The 17,731-nt window shown below is 51.7% G+C and overlaps 1 protein-coding gene across 1 annotated transcript in view; it reads left to right on the top strand.

The window, feature by feature from the left end:
* Positions 1 to 14,015, top strand: part of LOC104080862 (chordin-like protein 2) — a 25,245-nt gene extending 11,230 nt beyond the window's left edge. The window contains 7 exon segments of the mRNA XM_009583390.1: positions 1 to 19; positions 1,139 to 1,194; positions 2,543 to 2,711; positions 3,643 to 3,837; positions 6,614 to 6,796; positions 11,437 to 11,529; positions 13,936 to 14,015. The exon segment at positions 1 to 19 is cut by the window's left edge and continues 3 nt beyond it. Of these exon segments, the coding sequence (XP_009581685.1) occupies positions 1 to 19; positions 1,139 to 1,194; positions 2,543 to 2,711; positions 3,643 to 3,837; positions 6,614 to 6,796; positions 11,437 to 11,529; positions 13,936 to 14,015 (795 nt within the window).
* The last annotated feature ends 3,716 nt before the right edge of the window (positions 14,016 to 17,731 follow it).

Here is a 17,731-nt window from a genome sequence, read left to right as displayed (position 1 = left end):
TGCTGCCAGGTCTGCAAAGGTAATGAGGGGCCCAGGAGCTGTTCCTGAGTGAGGGCTGGGAGACCCCAGCTGCTTGCCACCAGCTGGCAGGAGCCATTTCAAGCCGCTTCATCAGCATTTTGGAAACCTGTGCTGTAAATCAGGCCACTTGCTATGTCTTGGTTGCACCAGGAAACAGAAGATGAGGACTTGGGTTTTTTTCTCCCACACCTAGTTGTGTTCTGCCTCCCTGCAGCCCATACGTTGGCTAGGGCTGAGGTCTTTGCCCTGCCACTGGTGCATCATGCAAGAGATGTGACCTGCATGGAGGGCAAAGTCCTCCAGACCACTCACCCACCAGGATGGAGATGGTTGTATGGACCGTGTAAAAATGGTGCATGCTGCTGTTGCTCCAGGGAGGTTTCCAGGACAGTCAGGGAAACCCCCCTCTTCCACCCCAGTACAGCATGGCTGAGTTTCACTCCCACAGCTCTCCACGGGGTAGAAACTCTTGAATTTGCTGCTGTTTCCCCTGACTCATACCTGGGACGGTGAGGAGAGAATCAAGCTCCATGTCTCCAGATGAGATAGATAGACTCAAGAGTGAATGGGCAGGTTCACACCTTGCTGACAATGAAGTCAAAACATAAAATGACTCTTTAATATGAGCAATATTTATGAAGTTGGAAGGCCATGGTGGTCTCCTGGTCATGGCCACATAATGACCTCCTCCAGGTGCCTCCTCCAAACTTTCCCCTTCTGCAGTTTGTGCTCCCCTCTCCTAGTTTTCTTTGGTGCAGTTGGGGCATGTCATTGACTCGGTGAGAAAAGTCTTTGGATTTCTTTTTAATGCCAGATCATCCCCATCATCTCATACTCTACCTCTGGGGTGTTTTCATGCCACCTAACTTCAGAAGTCTGCAAAGTCATGTCTTTCTTGGAGCTGAGCTCTTCTTAATAGTCAGTGGGGATAAAAGGGGTTTTGGGGCTCCCATTTTCTTTGGGTGATGTGAATTGCATATTCGAAGCTCTTCTCTCTCCAAACCTTGCAGGTGGGCCAGCACCCTGAAGAGAGCTGCTTTTATTCAGCTGGACCCCAGAGAGCAAACCCTCATTCAGCCCTGCAGCATTTCACGGGACAATGTTTTTTTCCTTGCAGATGGCTCATATGAGAAGTCCACGGAAGAGGAACCCTTGCAGTTAAACAGAGGTGTTGTACGTGATGTTTGCATTCTAAAACTCCGATTATTGCTTCTAGAACAGCCCCATTAAACAGCTCAAAGAAAGCCACTTGCCCTTGGCCATAGTCTACAAAGAAATGACCCACAGCAGCTCTAGGAGGGCAGTCAGTTGCTTGGATAGCAGAACCACAGACACCTGGTTTGCAGATGAATTGTGTCTGGGAGTTGACTTTCGGTGAGGGCTATCAGCATAGACTGAGACCTCAGACTACCAGGGAAAGACTTTTGTGCTCTTCCTTTGAAGCACCTCTGATGTCTTTGGAAGAGCAAAAGACCTGCAGGAACTGGAGATCTTGGGCACTTCTTCTTGTTGGCCAACCTGGCTGAGGTTGGCCAATAGGTTAAACCAGCAGAGGAGTATAGACAGAGCAGACTCAGAGGTGACCGACAGCCAGACATGGCTGAGTCAGATGGCCCAAATCTCTCTTTGGGGGCTTTTGCCTCAGGAGATGGTGTCTCCTCTCCACCCTGGTCTCAAAGGTGTCCTTGCCTCCCAGTCGTAACTCCCACAGAGCAGCCAGCGCTGGAGCTGGCCACCAGCGTGCTTTACCCAGGCTGTTTGTATCGGCAGCCCCAGCAAGGAAAAAGTGACTCCTTGGCTGCCGAGGGTTGATTCATGGTGACATTTCAGAGCTGGGCAGCCTGTGCCAGGTCTGTGGGATTAGATCACTTAGCTCCTGGCCCTGCCCTTTTCCATACTACTGGGTGAAACGCCAGCGTCACACCTCCACCACCTATAAAACCTCCAAAATAGACACAAGGGGACCCTTTGTGCTGCATGTCTTGTCCCAGCAGTTTACTCTTGGAAGCCCGTGATGTTCCCAGGATTTCAGTCCTGCTGGCTGGCAGCCCCACGCCAACTCTCCTGGTGCCCGCCAGGTGAGAGGGCAGGATATGGCCCATCCTTACCTTTCTAATCCTGTTTGGGTTGCACGGATGCCAGTCCTCAGTTTCTCAGCAGGCATCTAGAAAAGACCAGCCCATTTCCCTGCCTGTGTTAGTGATGTAAGACATCACATGCTTCTCTGAGGGCATTGGGTTGAGTGTGGGAAGAGAAGGGTGCTGCCCCAATGAGAGTCGCCCACATGCAGCATAAGGGAGGACACCAGTGTGGGGCATCGACACAAACTGCTCAGCACCCCTTAGGTGGTGGCAGGCGCCAAGATGGCTTCTGGGTCATTGCTCATCCCTGTGGTCTCTGGACCTTCCACTCCTGATGGAAGGTGTGCAGGACACTGCATGGCTTTTTCCAGCATGCTTTGGAGTGAGAACAACCCAACTGCCTGATTCTGAGTCCCCTTCTTTTCTCTGACTGCTCACAGAGGCACTCGCAAGACCAGTGCTTGGAGGAAGCGATGGGCAGGAAGCCACCTGGAGCCACTGCGTCCACTGTTCTCAGTTCTTCCCTGGAGTTCATTCCCAGGAGCTTCAAACCCAAGGGAGGAGGTGGCACCACCGTGAAGATCGTCTTGAAAGAGAAGCACAAGAAAGGTAAGGGATGGAGTGGCCGGGCAGTCTGTACGCAGTGTAAGGTGACTTCTTCAGGACTTTGAATTCTCCAGGGAATCTGTTTCAGCAGCAGGTTTCCACCACCAAGTCCTACTTCCCACTCCTCCACAGCCAGCCTCACCCAGCTATCTCAGCCCTGGTGGCCCACAGCCTCTTAACTGCATGAATCTACCACTTTCCAAAAAGGGTTGGAAGAAGATTGGTCCTTGGGGTGTTTTGGAGATCTGGGACCTGGGAAGGGAGGTACTCAGCTGGAAGACTCCACATGGTCCTTCCAGGACAGTGCTGCAGAGGGACAGGATGTTCCTCCTTGCACCTACCCGCCATGTGCTGGGTTTGTCCCAGTGCTGTGGTCTTCCTCCTGGAGGAGAGAGTAGGAAAGTGAGATGAGGAGGCAACCCCATGGAGCCAAAGGAGAAAAGACAAGTCCCTTCTCCTTTTGGGGGCTATCCCACCACTGTGTCTCCAGCAGGGCTCTTTCCAGTCCTTGGAAATGAAGCTCTGGAGAAAATTTTGGGACCTCCAAAAATTTTCATGGAGGAGTCAGCAGGTGGCACTCTTCACTGTGCTTCATGCCTGTGACAGCCTTGGAGAGACCCTGGGCTTGCAGAGGCTTTGAGGCAGGTGAGGTCCTGCCCACACTTACCACTCGCCCCCACCAGGGTGATTGACCTCAGCAGCCTCCATCTCCTGGAGTGTGGTCCCCCTGCCCCATGGCACCTGCTGGGTGGGGTGGCTGCAATATCCCAGTGTCCGCTGCTGCCGGATGTGCTGCCAGAGGACCATGCTCCTCAAGAAAGCAGGGCCACCCATTTCTGAGGTGGTGAAATGTGTTGAGCTCCACCAAGCCTTGGGTGTACAAAGAGGAGGAGGATTTATTTCCACCAGCAACTCTCTCCTCTCACTCCTCCAGCTTGTGTTTACAATGGGAAGACCTACTCCCACGGGGAAGTGTGGCACCCTGTCTTCCGGCTCTACGGCCTCCTGCCCTGCATCCTCTGCACTTGCAGGGATGGTGTCCAGGACTGCCAGAAGATCACGTGCCCCAAGGAGTATCCGTGTGACTATCCAGAGAAAGTCGATGGGAAATGCTGTAAAATATGTCCAGGTAGGTGAGATCCCACCTGCTCCTGCAGCTGCCTTCCAGTTCCTTCCTTCAGCCTTGGTTTGAAGCCCAGAGAAGATGTGTAGGTGTTTACATGACTGGTCACTTGAATTCACACCAGGTGAGTTCAGCACGGCAAGCACTGATGTAAGGTTGGCCTGTCTTGGACGGCAGCAGGACTGACCCAAGGTGAGGAAGCTCCACTGATCCCAAAAGGTTGCATCTGTTGGGTGGATGTAGTCTGGAGAAAGATGCCCAAGGAGGGACATGCTAAGAGTCTTCAGACAGAAGATGCTTTCTGAGGAGAGGGCATGGTCTGTTCTCCAGACCTCCAGCTGGGACAAGAAGTCGTAGGGTTAAATTGTGGCAACTGAAATGTAGGTTTGAGATTAGGACACTTTCTGGGTGTGGGGTTATCTGTGGCACTCATGGTTTGGTTTGAATTTGAGTTGACGTCCCCATCTTGGAAGGGGAAGTTTAGGTACACAACTATTGGGGGGGCCAGGTAGAACTGGGCTGGCGCTGGGGCTGGGACGTAGCGGAGAGGACACCTTTTTTTTCATGTTCAATGGATTTTAGGTCTCTCAGTTGCTTCTTGGTCTTTGGATAGCTGTTTACTTTAAACCACAGACCTGGCAAAGATGTGGCAGGGCATGAGATCTTCTCCTGTTCCCACTGAAGAATGTTTTCTAGGTTACACCTCTCTGTACTATCATTCAGCAGCAGATGTTTAGATGATAGACCACCCACTGCTTCCCTAGAGAGACTAAAGATACCTGAGTCTCTCTGAGCCTGACTGTAGATGCAGCAATTGCTGTGTGATCTCTTCTGATGTGCATCTTCAAGGTGGTTTCGTGAAGGGGTCTCACCAGGGACAACAAGCAAGGGGCATTGTTACATTTAAGAATGGGAGCAAACAGGCTGCAAAATAATTTCAGCTGTGATTTTCAAGGTTTTCCAGCCTCTGAGCAGGGAGGTTCTGGGATAGCCTCCCCGGGGGAGCGAAGGGCAGAAGCTCAGCTTGTTTTAATAAGGTTTCTGATATGTTTATGAGCAGGATTTATGACGTGGTGCCTGGTGGGAATGGGATGTGATGACTGAACAGAGCCCTTCCAGTCATACATTCCCATTATAGCGGGTCTTTCTGGTTTCAAGTCTACAACTTTCTCTGCTGGGATCTCGTCTGCTGTTCAGTCTTCATTTATTTCCAGTTAAACACTCTGACCCAGCCAAAATTATTTTCTTCTTGCTTTCCAGTACTCACAGATAGCAATCACACACACATACACATCGCTCAGCCAAGTTACATGCTTGTCCGCTGTTTCGCTGCACAGAGGTTTTGCCCATCTTCTTTTTCCAGGCAGTTTCCATGACTGTCCTCCTCTTCCTCCTTCGTACCCAGTAGCTTAGAGAGAAACGCTGAGTGATTTCTATTTGCAAAAGGGATCCCGATCGAAGGGGAATTGCTGCGGTGCATTGGTCGGACAGGGAAACCATCGTGGCTACTGGGGGCAGAGCTAGCGGCTGGGACCCCGGGTCCCTGCTCCTCCTCCCCAACGCCGTTGGCCGTTGAGTGGCTCCAGCGTAAAGTTCTGAGGTTGTTAAATACCTGTTGTACCTGTGAGGACGTGTGGTTCCTTCCCTGTCGTGAAGGTGGGGCTGCCTCGATCGATGCAAAGAGCAGCCCTGGAGTGGGTGAAGTTTAATGGTCTGGGATGGGGGTTTTCCTCCACCTGGCCCCCACGGTGGCAGGGATGAGGGTGGTGGGCTGTGGTCCTCCCCCTTTGTATCACGCTGCGCCTGCAGAGCTGAACGCTTGTCTTCCCGTTGCTGAAAAAGCCTGGCTTTACTTCCCTTTAAATTGGGATTTCCATCCCCTCTCCGAGAAGAATAACTCAGGACCTCCCCAGAAAGCACAGGGGAGAGCAGAATCAGGCCTAAAATAACTGTCCTACTAAAATAAACCCCACGCATCTATTTATAGCCAAACTTTCTTTCGAGTAGTGTAAAAAGCTTCAGCATCCAAAATGATGGGGAGAACAAGGCTAAATTCAGCAGAGCTGGGCTCCTCTGCGTTCCAGGGACCACAACCAAAGGCAATAAATCTCCTTCCAAAACCATGGGGGATTCTTAATTACTCCAGATACATTGAAAAAATTTTAAAATTAGCAGCTCTCCTTTACCAAGGATGGTGAAAAAGTCACGTAGGGTCCCACTGGTGCCCCTGGTGTGGGTCTTCCCACTGTTGCACACCCTGCGGGGAGGGGGCTCGGGCTGGGGCTGAGCCCACCCGTGGGGCTGAGCCGGGCGCGCTGCCCAGGCAGCCCAGCCACAGCGCTGGCTCCCATGCTGCAGGCTCATCCCTTCGCTTCGCTGACGTTGCTCCTCCGGGAAGGCAACGGGAGCAAGATGGGAAGCGGGGAATCCAGCCTGGGCTTTGCAGGGATGATGGCACCAAGGTCCCTGCAGCAGGTATGGGGGAAGCAGGTGGAGAAAATCCCCCTTCCCCATCCCTGCTGGCATAGAGGCTGCCAAAATCAAGGGGAGCAGAAAATATGGGGATGAGCAGGTCCACAGATCCTTTATCGACATCTCCCTTTGCTGCTGATCCAGGTGCTGGGGATCGGATCCTGGGAGCCAAGGTCCCATTCAGAGATGTGGCTGTGCCACATGGCATCAAACCCAAGGAGATGCCTTTTCCTTGACTTGGGTGCTAAGATGGCTCCTCCAAGCTCCTTCCTGCCTCTGTTTAATGACCTCTGTCCTTGTTTTTGCCCAGAAACCAGAGTCAAACCCACTGATGAAATAGTCACTGCCCGGTGTGACAAGAACTCCAACCGTGTCCTGGTGTACATGTTTGTGCCACCAAGCTCAGAGACTTCCAAGGAGATCCTCAGGACAATCGCAATCAAGAAGGAGCCTGCGGAAGAGGTGGAAATCTACAACTGGAAGCTGATTAAAGGTGAGTACCGTAACAAAACCAGCCAGCAATGGAGGAGGTGTGTGTGGAAACCTGGTGCTTTCCAAGCTTTGTTCAATTTTTCAGGCTTTTCTCATGGTGCTCCAGACCTTGTGTAGTGAGTTGAAACCTGCTGACAGCAGGTTGGCTTTTCTAACTCCCCACTTTTGCACTCTTTTGCTGCAGTTGCACGCAGACCAGGGGCTGGAAACCACTTTTGACCCCAGTTTACTCTGCCACGAGCTATAACACCATCCAGAGGCATAGAATGTGGGCAAACAAGGCAAGGGCCATGGGACTGCTCCTCCAAACCTGCCCGCTTCCATGCCAAATGGACATGGAAAACAAAACAAAAAATTGTTCTGGTCATTCCATATTTTTGCTTTTACTCTTTTTTTCCCCCAGTCCACCCATCACTGGGAGCAAAGCTTGCAGAGCTGCTGCAAAGGTGCATGCAGGGAGGATGAACTGCCCCAGCCCACTTTTTGGACGGGTGGATTTGGATGCTCCTGTTGGTGTGTCCTCCAGAGGTCAAAGCATGGCAAATACACTGTCAAATGACACCAATCTCTTGCTCTCTCCCTGTACCTTTAGCTTTGCAACACTCATGGACCAGAGGAGCCTATCTCTACTAGAGATGCTTGATCCAGTAGATATTTGTGTTTTGTTTCTCTTGGGCCCAGGAAAGCATCGCACTGCCCCAACCCCGAGTCTCCGTTGGACGTACTCTACCCCTTGCAAAAACTCGTGCCTTGAGCACTTGAGGTTGGCTGCACCCTACCTATGGATACAGTGACCCTCAGCCCATGTAGCTGTGTGTCTTCTGGACTTCTGTAGGCAGATATTCTGGTCTCTTGGGTATGTTCGTGTCTCACCTCTGTCCCTAAGGAGACCTCAGCTCTCCTGGGGCTGGCTCTTCCCAGCCGCCAAGGGTGGGCACACTTGGATAGTAGCCGGAGAAATTAACTCCAGAGACGGAGCCCTGGCTGCCATCATGTTTCCATCCTCCCCCTGCCATCCTCCATCCTCCATGGTGCCCCTCTCCCCATCCTCCCCCCTGCCTCGGCAAAGCCTCCTTCACAATGGCACCTTGTAGCTGGAGGACAGCTCTGAGCCTGCACTGTCTGGGCCCCACCATTTCCTCTCCTTGCTCCTTGGCAGAGGTTGCCACCCAAACCTTCTCGCCACCTTCTGAGGCCAAAAGCTTCATGTCTGCACGGAGCTCCCGAGCCCTGCCAGCCAAGGACAGGGGAGGCCCTTGTCCCCGAGGCCAATACAGCTCTTTTCCTTGGCAGAGCAAAGTGTTACTATTGGGAAAGTGCATGAGCTCAGTCACATATGGATTCCACCTCTCCATGGTCCATCACTCTACCAACAGAGCAGCGTGTGTGGAGAAAAGAGGCTGCAAGTCGCGCCTGGAGCCTGTCCATCTGCCTTTGTATGGGCTTACGATACCTACGTGGCCTCATCTATTTCTGTGCCAGGACGGTTTCCTCCACGAGGCAGGAGGAGAAACCGGTGCCAACACCCAGCCAAAAGCTTTACCCGGCTTGCTGGTGGTGCGCGACCAGACCCCAGATGAGTGGCAGTGGGAGCTTCCCCATGTTTTTAGGGGTCTGAACACCTCAGGAGTTTTGAAATGTGACTTTCTGATGTTTTAGAGCAGGAATTATCATGGGGAGTGAGGACAACAAAGGAACAGGCAGGACCAGAGAGGGACCAAAATGGTTTGGAGGCTCTGTCGTTGACTCCTGCCCTTCAACCTGCCTTGCTGGAGGCCTGGGCTGTAGTTGGAGGTGCCGTTCCTCCGTGGACCTCTTTCCCACATTTACCCTGCCAGGCTGTTGATTAGACATTGATCAAAATATTCCTTTCTATCCTGAAAACCCGAAGCTCTGGGACCTTGAGCAATCGCCAGTGTTTCACCATGCTGGTATACCCTCACACCTGGGCTGGAGGAGACCTGCGGGGTCCGGACCAGCCATCCCCATGCTCTTCTGGCATGTGCTTGAAGATCTCCTGCCATGGAGACCCTACAGCCCACCTAATCTCTTCCAGAGCCACAAACCCCTTCCTAAGGGAAGACTTTTCCCAATGTGCAGCTTCTTTGCAGCTCGAGCTCATGCCTTCTCATCCTCTCCAGTGCAGGTGTGAAGAGCAGACTCCTTTCCTCTGAAGATGCCATCAGCTCCTGCCTCTGTCCTGTCTTACACAGTTTCAGCAGTTGAGTTTTTTCAGTCTTTCCTTGATGTTAGAAATTTCTGGTCCTTTGGTCCTTCCCATAGCTCTGCTCTGGACTCTCTCTGTGTCTTTCATGAAGTACAGAGCCCAAAAGAGGGTGTGGGGCTCTGGTTAAAGGTTGTGTCCTGCTGAGATGGGTCTCATACACCCATGTGCACCCATGCTCCTGTCTCCATCCACCTGCCGAGGCTTTGTTTTGCAAATGATTTAGCAAGTCCTGAGATCAGTTTCTTGAATTAGACTCTCTTCACGCCCCAGCCCAGCGCTAAGTATCACATTTAAAGAGTCATGTTGGTTCCCCACATTGAAGAAGAAGTTATGATATGTCCCATCCACCCATTTAGGATGGGTAGAATGGCACTGTGGAAGAACCTGTCTTTCCCTTGTCTCTCCAAAATTAGGAAAAATGAATTGCTCCCTTGGAGATGGAGCTGGTCCTTAATTCATTCCTTGTGCTCTACCGGACTCTGCTTGTTTTTTGGTCCTGGGCTAGTGCCTAAAGCATAGAATCATAGAATCACAGAGTAGTTTGGGTTGGAAGGGACTTTTAAAGGTCATCTAGTCCAACCCCCCCGCCGTGGGCAGGGACATCTTCGACTAGATCAGGTTGCTCAGAGCCCCGTCCAACCTGACCTGGAATGTTCCCAGGGATGGGGCATCTACCACCTCTCTGGGCAACCTGTGCCAGTGTTTCACCATTCTCATAATAAAAAATTTCTTCCTTCTATCTAGTCTGAATCTCCCCTCCTTTAGTTTAAAACCATTACCCCGTGTCCTGTCACTACAGGCCCTACTAAAAAGTCTGTCCCCATCTTTCTTATAAGCCCCTTTTAAAGCACCAAGAAAGGTGGTAAGTGCCCAACAGCCCCACCACCTCCCTCCATTTCATCCTAAACTTTGCAAAGAATGATCCTGTCTGTTGGAAATGGCCGGGAAATGGCATCACCCTTTACCAGCTCCGTCCCATATTGCCTCTTCGGCGGATGGCAAGCGCCGTGGGCTATTCTTATCTGCGCCGCCTCATGCTCTCCTTGTGCGTGCTAGAGCATCGTCTGCATTCCTCTGCTGCTCCCCAGCTCCTGGTATGTGTCAGAAACAACCGTCCGGGGGGCCAAAGGTCTCAGCCAGCTCTCCGAGGGCTCTTGGGTGAACACTATCTAGGTCGGTTGATTAAAAGATGTTTATCTCTTGCAGCTCTTGTTTAAAATATCCTCTTGGTTACTAATGTACTGGAAAGTGCTTCATCAGCCACGGGGACTATAAGCACACCCTCCTGCTCCTTTCTAAGTATAGACCAGAAGGATTTATTGAACACTTGTGCCTTCTTGCGTCATTAACAGTTTTATTATCTCCATCCAGTATCTTCTTTTGTTACTGGTAGGACTTCTTTTCCTGACCCACTTAAAGGACTTATTAATAGTCCAAATATCCACATATTTCTCTGGATGTCTTTGACTTCCTGTATTAGTTTTCCACAGTCCATAACATCTCGTTTATATGGATTGCTAGCCGATTCCCATTCGTTACATACTCTTTTATGTGTAATTGCTGCCGGGAATTGGGGAAAGTCTCTTAACCAAATAAGGGGGACCACGTTGCCTCTGACATCTGCAGGCAGCGAGATGCTGGATGCACAGGGAGCCTGGGTGAGAGGTGGGGAAGGGTATGCCAGGCATACTTGCCCGGTTTGTCATGCTTCGCAGGCGAATATGAATATCGTAACCCCTAATCCTGCAGAAAGGTCGCTTCCTTTGCTAAATGCAGGTTCTGGTTTTCTTGGGTCAAACGTCTGAGTCAGGCACCTCCGCTAACGGGACGATGCTGGCACGGACAGAAATATCAATCTCTGCTGAGGTCATTTGTGGTTTTTTCTGTCCTGGAGGAGTTTCAGGGCTGGGGGCAGAGGGATGGAAAACATTGGTCCCCGGCTGCTTCCAGGAAAGGAAAGCATCCGAGAATGGAGGGGCCTCTGCAGTCGGGGAAGGTAGGTGGTCAAGAGCGAGCAGAGAGGACAGGGATCCCAACATCCCGTTGGTCTCACCTTAATTTCTCTTATGGTTTGGGGGAGATCAGACCTCCTCCAGTGCGAGATGCTTTTCAGAGCCACAAAATCTTACTGCTTTCACCTGCTTCATGGTGTTGTCCTTGCTGTGTTCTGATTTAACGAGCAGTTACTGTTTCAAATGAGATTTCTCCTGGTCCTTGGCCAGCCCTTGGGATTCGCTCCCAAAATCCCACCAGGTTTCAGCAGCAGGTCCTGCACCGAACCAGGACCCCGGGGCATCCAGTGCCGGCTGTGTCCCTTTTCCATCTCAGGAGGGGACAGAGAGGTGTGCATCCAAACCCATCCGAGCCTTAAATTGAGCGTTGCAGAGTCTGATACCCTCTGTTTCTCTCTGCAGGGATATTTCATCTGATACAGACCAAGAAGATCAGCAAACAGGAATTCAAGCAAGAAGCGCAGAACTTCAGGCTGATCACCAGGACGAACGAAGGTAGGGAGAGAAAAATTCCATTTCCCCACTCCTCTGGCAGACCCTGCCCCAAACAACCCCATGTTTTGCCGCATAAATCCCAGCATTGTGTGGGGAGCGAACTGTAGGGAGGCGGCTTGTGCAAACACAGCCGTGTCGGGGCTGACCTGTCTTCACACGCATATGCAACACCCCTGGTTAGCAGTCACATTTTCACTTTATGGTATCAGAAAGGGCAGCCAGCTTTCTAAAAGTGGATGCACGCTTGTGAAATCCAAAGGCTTTGTCTCTCCAAAGCCTGTAAAACTGTTTGATTTTTATATCTAATCCATCTGGCCTTACGGGGGAAAAAAAAATGATGCAAGGGATTTGAAAAAAATAAACTCTCGAAATATTTTAAAAAATCATTCTTAATGTTCTTGGATGTGCGTAAATGTTACAAAAAGCCAGAATGCCAGTGCACATGCCGAGAGTGCCTGTGCAGAGCGAAACTGCTGTACTATTTCCCGCTGGCTGCCTCTTTGCCTGGGCTGGGTTAGAGTTTAATGAGTTAGGTTCGGATCAGAGCCATTCCCGTATTGTCCAGCACCCACGGGTCATCGGGTCAGCTGGGAACGGTGCTGCTGCCCAGTGCACACCAGCGCACCCAGTGCCCCAGGGAGAGTGGAGATTTGTTTTCACCTTCAATCCGTTCAAGACAACATCTTTTGACCAAAGTCTGAGGGATTTTCGAGTCCCTGCTCCCAGGTTGGGTCTTACACCCTGATGGGGTCTCTGGAACGTGCCACATTCTTCTTCCCTCAGTTTCCCCTGACAAATAACCCTGTTGTGAAAACATCCCTCTGCTGTTGCTGCAACATCTAGGAAAACATTGACTGGTGATTTCTTCACAACAGGAGATTAATTCAGCTAGAAAATATGCCCCCCCTGGGGACGATGACATTAGGGCTGCATAATCCTTACTGGGATTATAGGGGAAGCGACCACCTAGAGGGAAAGCACCTCCAGCCACCTCCTGCAAGTACGGGGATGCTCGTGTTTTGGGGGAGCAAGGAGAGGGATTTGGGAGCTTTGTGCTCATTTTTGGGGTGTTACCCATCTCCCACCGATGCATTTCGGGGGGGTGATTCACCCCCTCTACTCCGCTCTCATGAGACCCTACTGCGTTCAGCTCTGGGGCCCCCAACATAAGAAGGACATGGACCGGTTGGAGCGGGTCCAGAAGAGGGCCACGAAAATCATCAGAGGGCTGGAGCACCTCTCCTATGAAGAAAGGCTGAGAGAATTGGGGTTATTCAGCCTGGAGAAGAGAAGGCGCCGGGGAGACCTTATAGCAGCCTTCCAGTACCTGAAGAAAACTGGAGAGGGACTTTTTACACGGGCACGTAGTGATAGGACAAAGGGTAATGGCTTTAAACTGAAAGAGGGTAGATTTAGATTAGATGTAAGGAAGAAGTTCTTCACTATGAGGGTGGTGAGGCACTGGAACAGGGTGCCCAGAGAAGCTGTGGATGCCCCATCCCTGGCAGTGTTCAAGGCCAGGTTGGATGGGGCTTTGAGCAAACTGGTCCAGTGGAAGGTGTCCCTGCCCACAGCAGCGGGGTTGGAACTAGATGATCTTTAAGGTCTCTTCCAACCCAACCCATTCTATCATTCTATGGTTCTATGATTTGCTTTGCAGGGAGTCTGCAGCTGAAAGGTGAGGCTGTGGGGGGACCTAGGGGAATTTCTTCTCCTTCTGCAGCAGGATCTTCCCTGACCGTAGGTGGTTGCAAAGCCCTGCATGAAGCACCAAGGCTGGGGCAGCAGCAGAAAAAAAATGAGTATAGATGTGGGGGTTTTGAGCAACCCACACCAAAGAAATGGGGCTTACAGAAGGGAGTGGAGAGGCATGCCTGCCCATGGCCCACAAAACATGAATTTTGGCTTTCTGATGATGAGTCAGAGGACAAGCAAAATGCTTCTTCCCCCTGAGAGGCAGGGAGTCAGCCCAAATCCCAGACACACCAGGGAGGATATGGCCCCAACTGCTTACATTAAAGCATCCTTTGAGGAGGCAGAGGGGGATTTATCCCTGTTTCAGACTGAGCTCCTTCTCTTTTAAAAGGGTGCGAGTGGTTTCCAGGGAAAGCATTGGAAACGCTGTTGATTGGTTGTGCTGTTAATTGCATTACAGAAGGTATATAGGGCTCCTCTTGACCTCAAATACCATTTTAATTGCAAGATGGCAAAGTCTAGGACCAGATTACGGGACCGTTGAGGAGCTGCTCAGGCCACAGCCAGCGTTGTGGGCAGACCTCTCTCCCCACCTCTCTCCCAGCGTGGTCCTCGTGGGTTCTCTAGTGTGGAGGGTGCTATGTGTGGGGTAAATTGTGTTTTCCTGCTCCAAGGGTTGTTGCTAATGAGTGTCCATCTCTGCTCATCCAGGTCACTGGAATATCTTCCGAGCCCAGACGTCAGAGCTGAGGATGACAGAGAGCCCAGAGAAAGAAACAAAGAACTTGTAAAGAAAAAAACTTTAACCTAGCTATTGATTTATCTACACACACACACACATACACACATACACATATATAAGAAAAAAGAAGTTGCATTATTAAATAAACTGGCACAGCAATAAAGGATACACTAGTGTAAATTACAGAAATTCCAGCAAATGAACCAAATTGAACAGCATTGAAGCCACAGCCATGGAGGTGCCTCTCTTCAGCGGGAGATCGCAAGAGGCCAGCTGTCATCTCCTGCTACCGAAGATGTCGGGTGTGCAGAGGGAGGAAGAAGAGATGGCGGAGATGTGAGACCTGACGTGAAGAGGTGGGATACGTCCCTGACACCCCGGCATTTCTGAAGAGCATCAGGAGCTAGCAGTAAAGCAGGACAAGACCATGCTTTTTACCACCGCTGGCATAAAGATGACCTGCAAGGAGAGAAGAATCATCCTTATTTCTTTCTTGGAGCCCCTGTGATCTGCAAAGGGTTTCTTTGGCTGAATACTCTCCAAAGGGTATTTCTTGAAAAATCTTGGGTCTTTTCTCCTCTGTTTCAACTGGGAGGATTCTTTTCCCTTCTTTGCAAGTCACTTGAAGATGTAGTTTTTGGGAGGACCCACCTGCTGACAGGGTCTGAGACCCCAAACACTGCACTAAGGTTGCTACTAAGCATGTTATTATGCTATATATTTATATATATCCTACATAATATCTACTGGGCTGTATTCACAGGAGGGGCATCTCCCAAAGGGCAAACAGGACCATTTCTGCAGCGTGGGGAGGAGGGCGTGCAGCAGCATTGCCCTCCCCCTGTCTGGAAATAGCTTTGGGGGATTTTCAGGTTGTTTTGGTACATGTATTTATCCCTGGTTTCTTGTTTTATTCTGTTTTGATAAATCTATTTATTTGGAGATCCAGATCTGTCTGATAAATCTGATTAAAGCGTCTTCTTGATTCAGCCTCCTGTGCCAGCTCTCCTTTCCCCGTAGGGTCCGTGTTACATCTCGGGAGGCCTCGTTGGGACCCCCATCCCGGTGGGGTCTGATCCCCTTGCACTCACTCAGGGAGTGTCCTCAGGGTTGGGATGTGGGATTGGGGCATGCAGAGAGCATCACACGGATGCTTTGCTCATCATCGGGGACTCATCCCGCCCCACTTGCTTAACGGTCCACAGCCGGTTCGGGGCTGAAAACGGAGCTGGGGTCTGGCAGCGGGCATGGGGGTCAGGCGAACACTGGGGGCAAACCCGGGCCAGGAAACGGGAGGTCCTGGCGTGCTGGACGGGCACCCAAGCAAGCTGCTAAGTGAGTGCAGGTGCTCTCTCTTGGACAGGCAACTGCTCACGGGGGCTATAAAAGGATCAACACGAGCAGCTCCCACCCGGGGGACGGCCGTGCCTTCCCCTTCTCTCTTCGTTATGCTCCCAAAAAACAACAGTTGCTGCCACACGCTTGGGATGTGGATGGAAACCAGGTCGGTGCACGGCCAAAGGACAGAGAAGCCAGAGAGCAAAGTGTCTGCAGCTCCAGTGGACCTGCAGCAAGGAGCAACCGGGGATAATTGGAGCAGCCGGTGGGCACCGACCCGGCACCGTTCACCGGAGCCATGCAATGATCCAGGCGACAGGGCTGGTCTGGTTAAATTTATCCAGGAAAAAAATCCCAGTGATGCTTTGGACATTGGGGGTGTCCCCCGTGGCGTGGGGCAAAGGGAGAGGGGCGAAGCCACCCTCTCGCCCCATGGCTGTGTGCATGACTGCAGCCATGCCCCGGTGGGGAGGATGCTGCCAGTCCCCAGGCAGAGTCTGACCCCTCGCTCCTCAGCCTCATTAACTCGCTTTTGCGTGCTCTAATTGAAGTACAGCTGAGGTCCAATTTACGCTCATTTACCAGAAGCGGCGGGCATTCGAAATGAAGCTGCTCAGTTGGGTTCCTAGGGATGGCCTGGAGAAAACCAGCACCTGCACTGCCTGGCCCAGACGAGGTTTCCTGCAGGTATCTATATGTTATTGAGCCCAGTATAGGTTATACTGAGCCCATATAGGTTATACTGAGCCCAGAAACAGGCAGGAGACCTCTTGGGCGCAAATCAGCTGAGTGCCATGCGCACAGAGCTCCTCTACCATTTCCAGGAGGGTGGTGGATGGTGCCGGCTGCTCCACGGCCAGGAGAAACCCTTTGGTGAGCAGTGATGGAGGAACCTGCCTGGGGCGAGGTCCCTGCCGTCCCTCACTGAGTGATCTCTACCCAGAGCATGGTGTGTTATATTTCTTCTAAAAAGCGTGTTTGAGGTGACCGCAGAGCTGCATCACCCTGTCAGTGCTGCATCGCGCTGGACCCCTGGCTGAGCTTTGCCTTGGGCGGGGAGAATTGGAGATTAACAGTGATGTGCAAGAGGGAGTTCCTTTGGAGAGAGGTTTCATGGAGCTGCAAGGTCTAGATGAAGCAGTCCTATCCCAAGAAGCTTCCCACCAAGAGATGATGCTTCCACCTGGTCCCTTCCCAGGAAACATGGAGGGCATTGCCCTGGTTGCTGCGCCTGTGCAGATGTTCCGAGATGGATTGCGTATGTTCTGCTCCTGCTGCTGCCGTTGTCCTTGCACTGAAGTTGGTCCTAGCAAACAGGGTTTGGTGCTGAGCGTACCTGCCATGAAAGGAAGATGTGGAAGTCTCCAAAGATGCCATTTGCATGATGTGACTGCCCCACCCTCCCACAACTTTATCTCCCAGACCCATTGCACCCCCAGGCCCTGGCTGCCTCTGGGCAGCATCTTGTCTTCTCTGGTGTCAGCTTCTCTCCCCGCCATCAGGCGTTATGCCACTGACAGCTCTCTGTTGTTGAGAGTTCAGGCTTTCTGCTGCCTTTTAGTTATCCCTTTACTGCAGCCCTGCTTTGGGACGCTGTCATAAAAGGCACCCCATAAATTTTATATTGAACAGCAAACCATTTTCGCCTTGGCTGCTGTTCCCCCTCACGCGCTGCAGCAACACAGACCAAGGGGCGAGCTCCAGTTAGGCAGGAGCCCAGCGCCTTATCTTGGCTGCTGGCTCCTGGCAGAGAAAACCGGGATGGCATTGATTTTTGCTGGTTTGGTTGGAGGAATAAGCCTGAAGGCACCTCGCCTTGCACTGGTCTTGGAGCAGCACTGGTGTCTGCTGTCCAATGGACACAGCCACAGGTGGCACAGGACAGCTTGTCTCCACCCAAGGAGACCCAAAAGCCTCCCCTCTGCTCTCCGCGGTGAGGCAGGAAGGGCTCTCACCCATCTGAAGTGATCCCTGAGCCAACAGGGATATGAGGGGTGGGCTCAGCTCTCCCTTCGGATGGCAGAGCTGCAGTTATGGGTTTCTTAGGTGGGTTCCTCACCCTTCCCCATCCATCCCCATCCATCCATTCATTTATCCATCCATCCATCCATCCATCCTTTCGCATCCATCCTTCCCCAGTCATTCTTCTCCATCCATCCATCCATCCATCCTTCCCTGTCCATCCTTCCCCATCCATGCTTCTCCAGCCACAACCTTTAGGGCCCTCCGGCTTTTCCTTCCCCGCAGTGGTATGGGAAGACATCAGCTTTACCTTGGTTTACCCTGAATGCTGGCCAGTGTTAGAGACCTTCATTTTTCCCAGGACTGTAAAAAAACATCCCAGTGGAGCGCTGGGGACATGCACAGGGGCTACGTGGACTGATGACCAACCTCCACATGTAGCACTGCCTGGTGACGTGTGGCCGA

This window comes from Fulmarus glacialis, unplaced genomic scaffold, assembly GCF_000690835.1.
Source record: "Fulmarus glacialis isolate BGI_N327 unplaced genomic scaffold, ASM69083v1 scaffold29908, whole genome shotgun sequence".
In the NCBI taxonomy this organism is placed as follows: domain Eukaryota; kingdom Metazoa; phylum Chordata; class Aves; order Procellariiformes; family Procellariidae; genus Fulmarus; species Fulmarus glacialis.
Note: the sequence above shows the minus strand (reverse complement) of the source record. Positions and strands in the feature narration are given on the sequence as shown.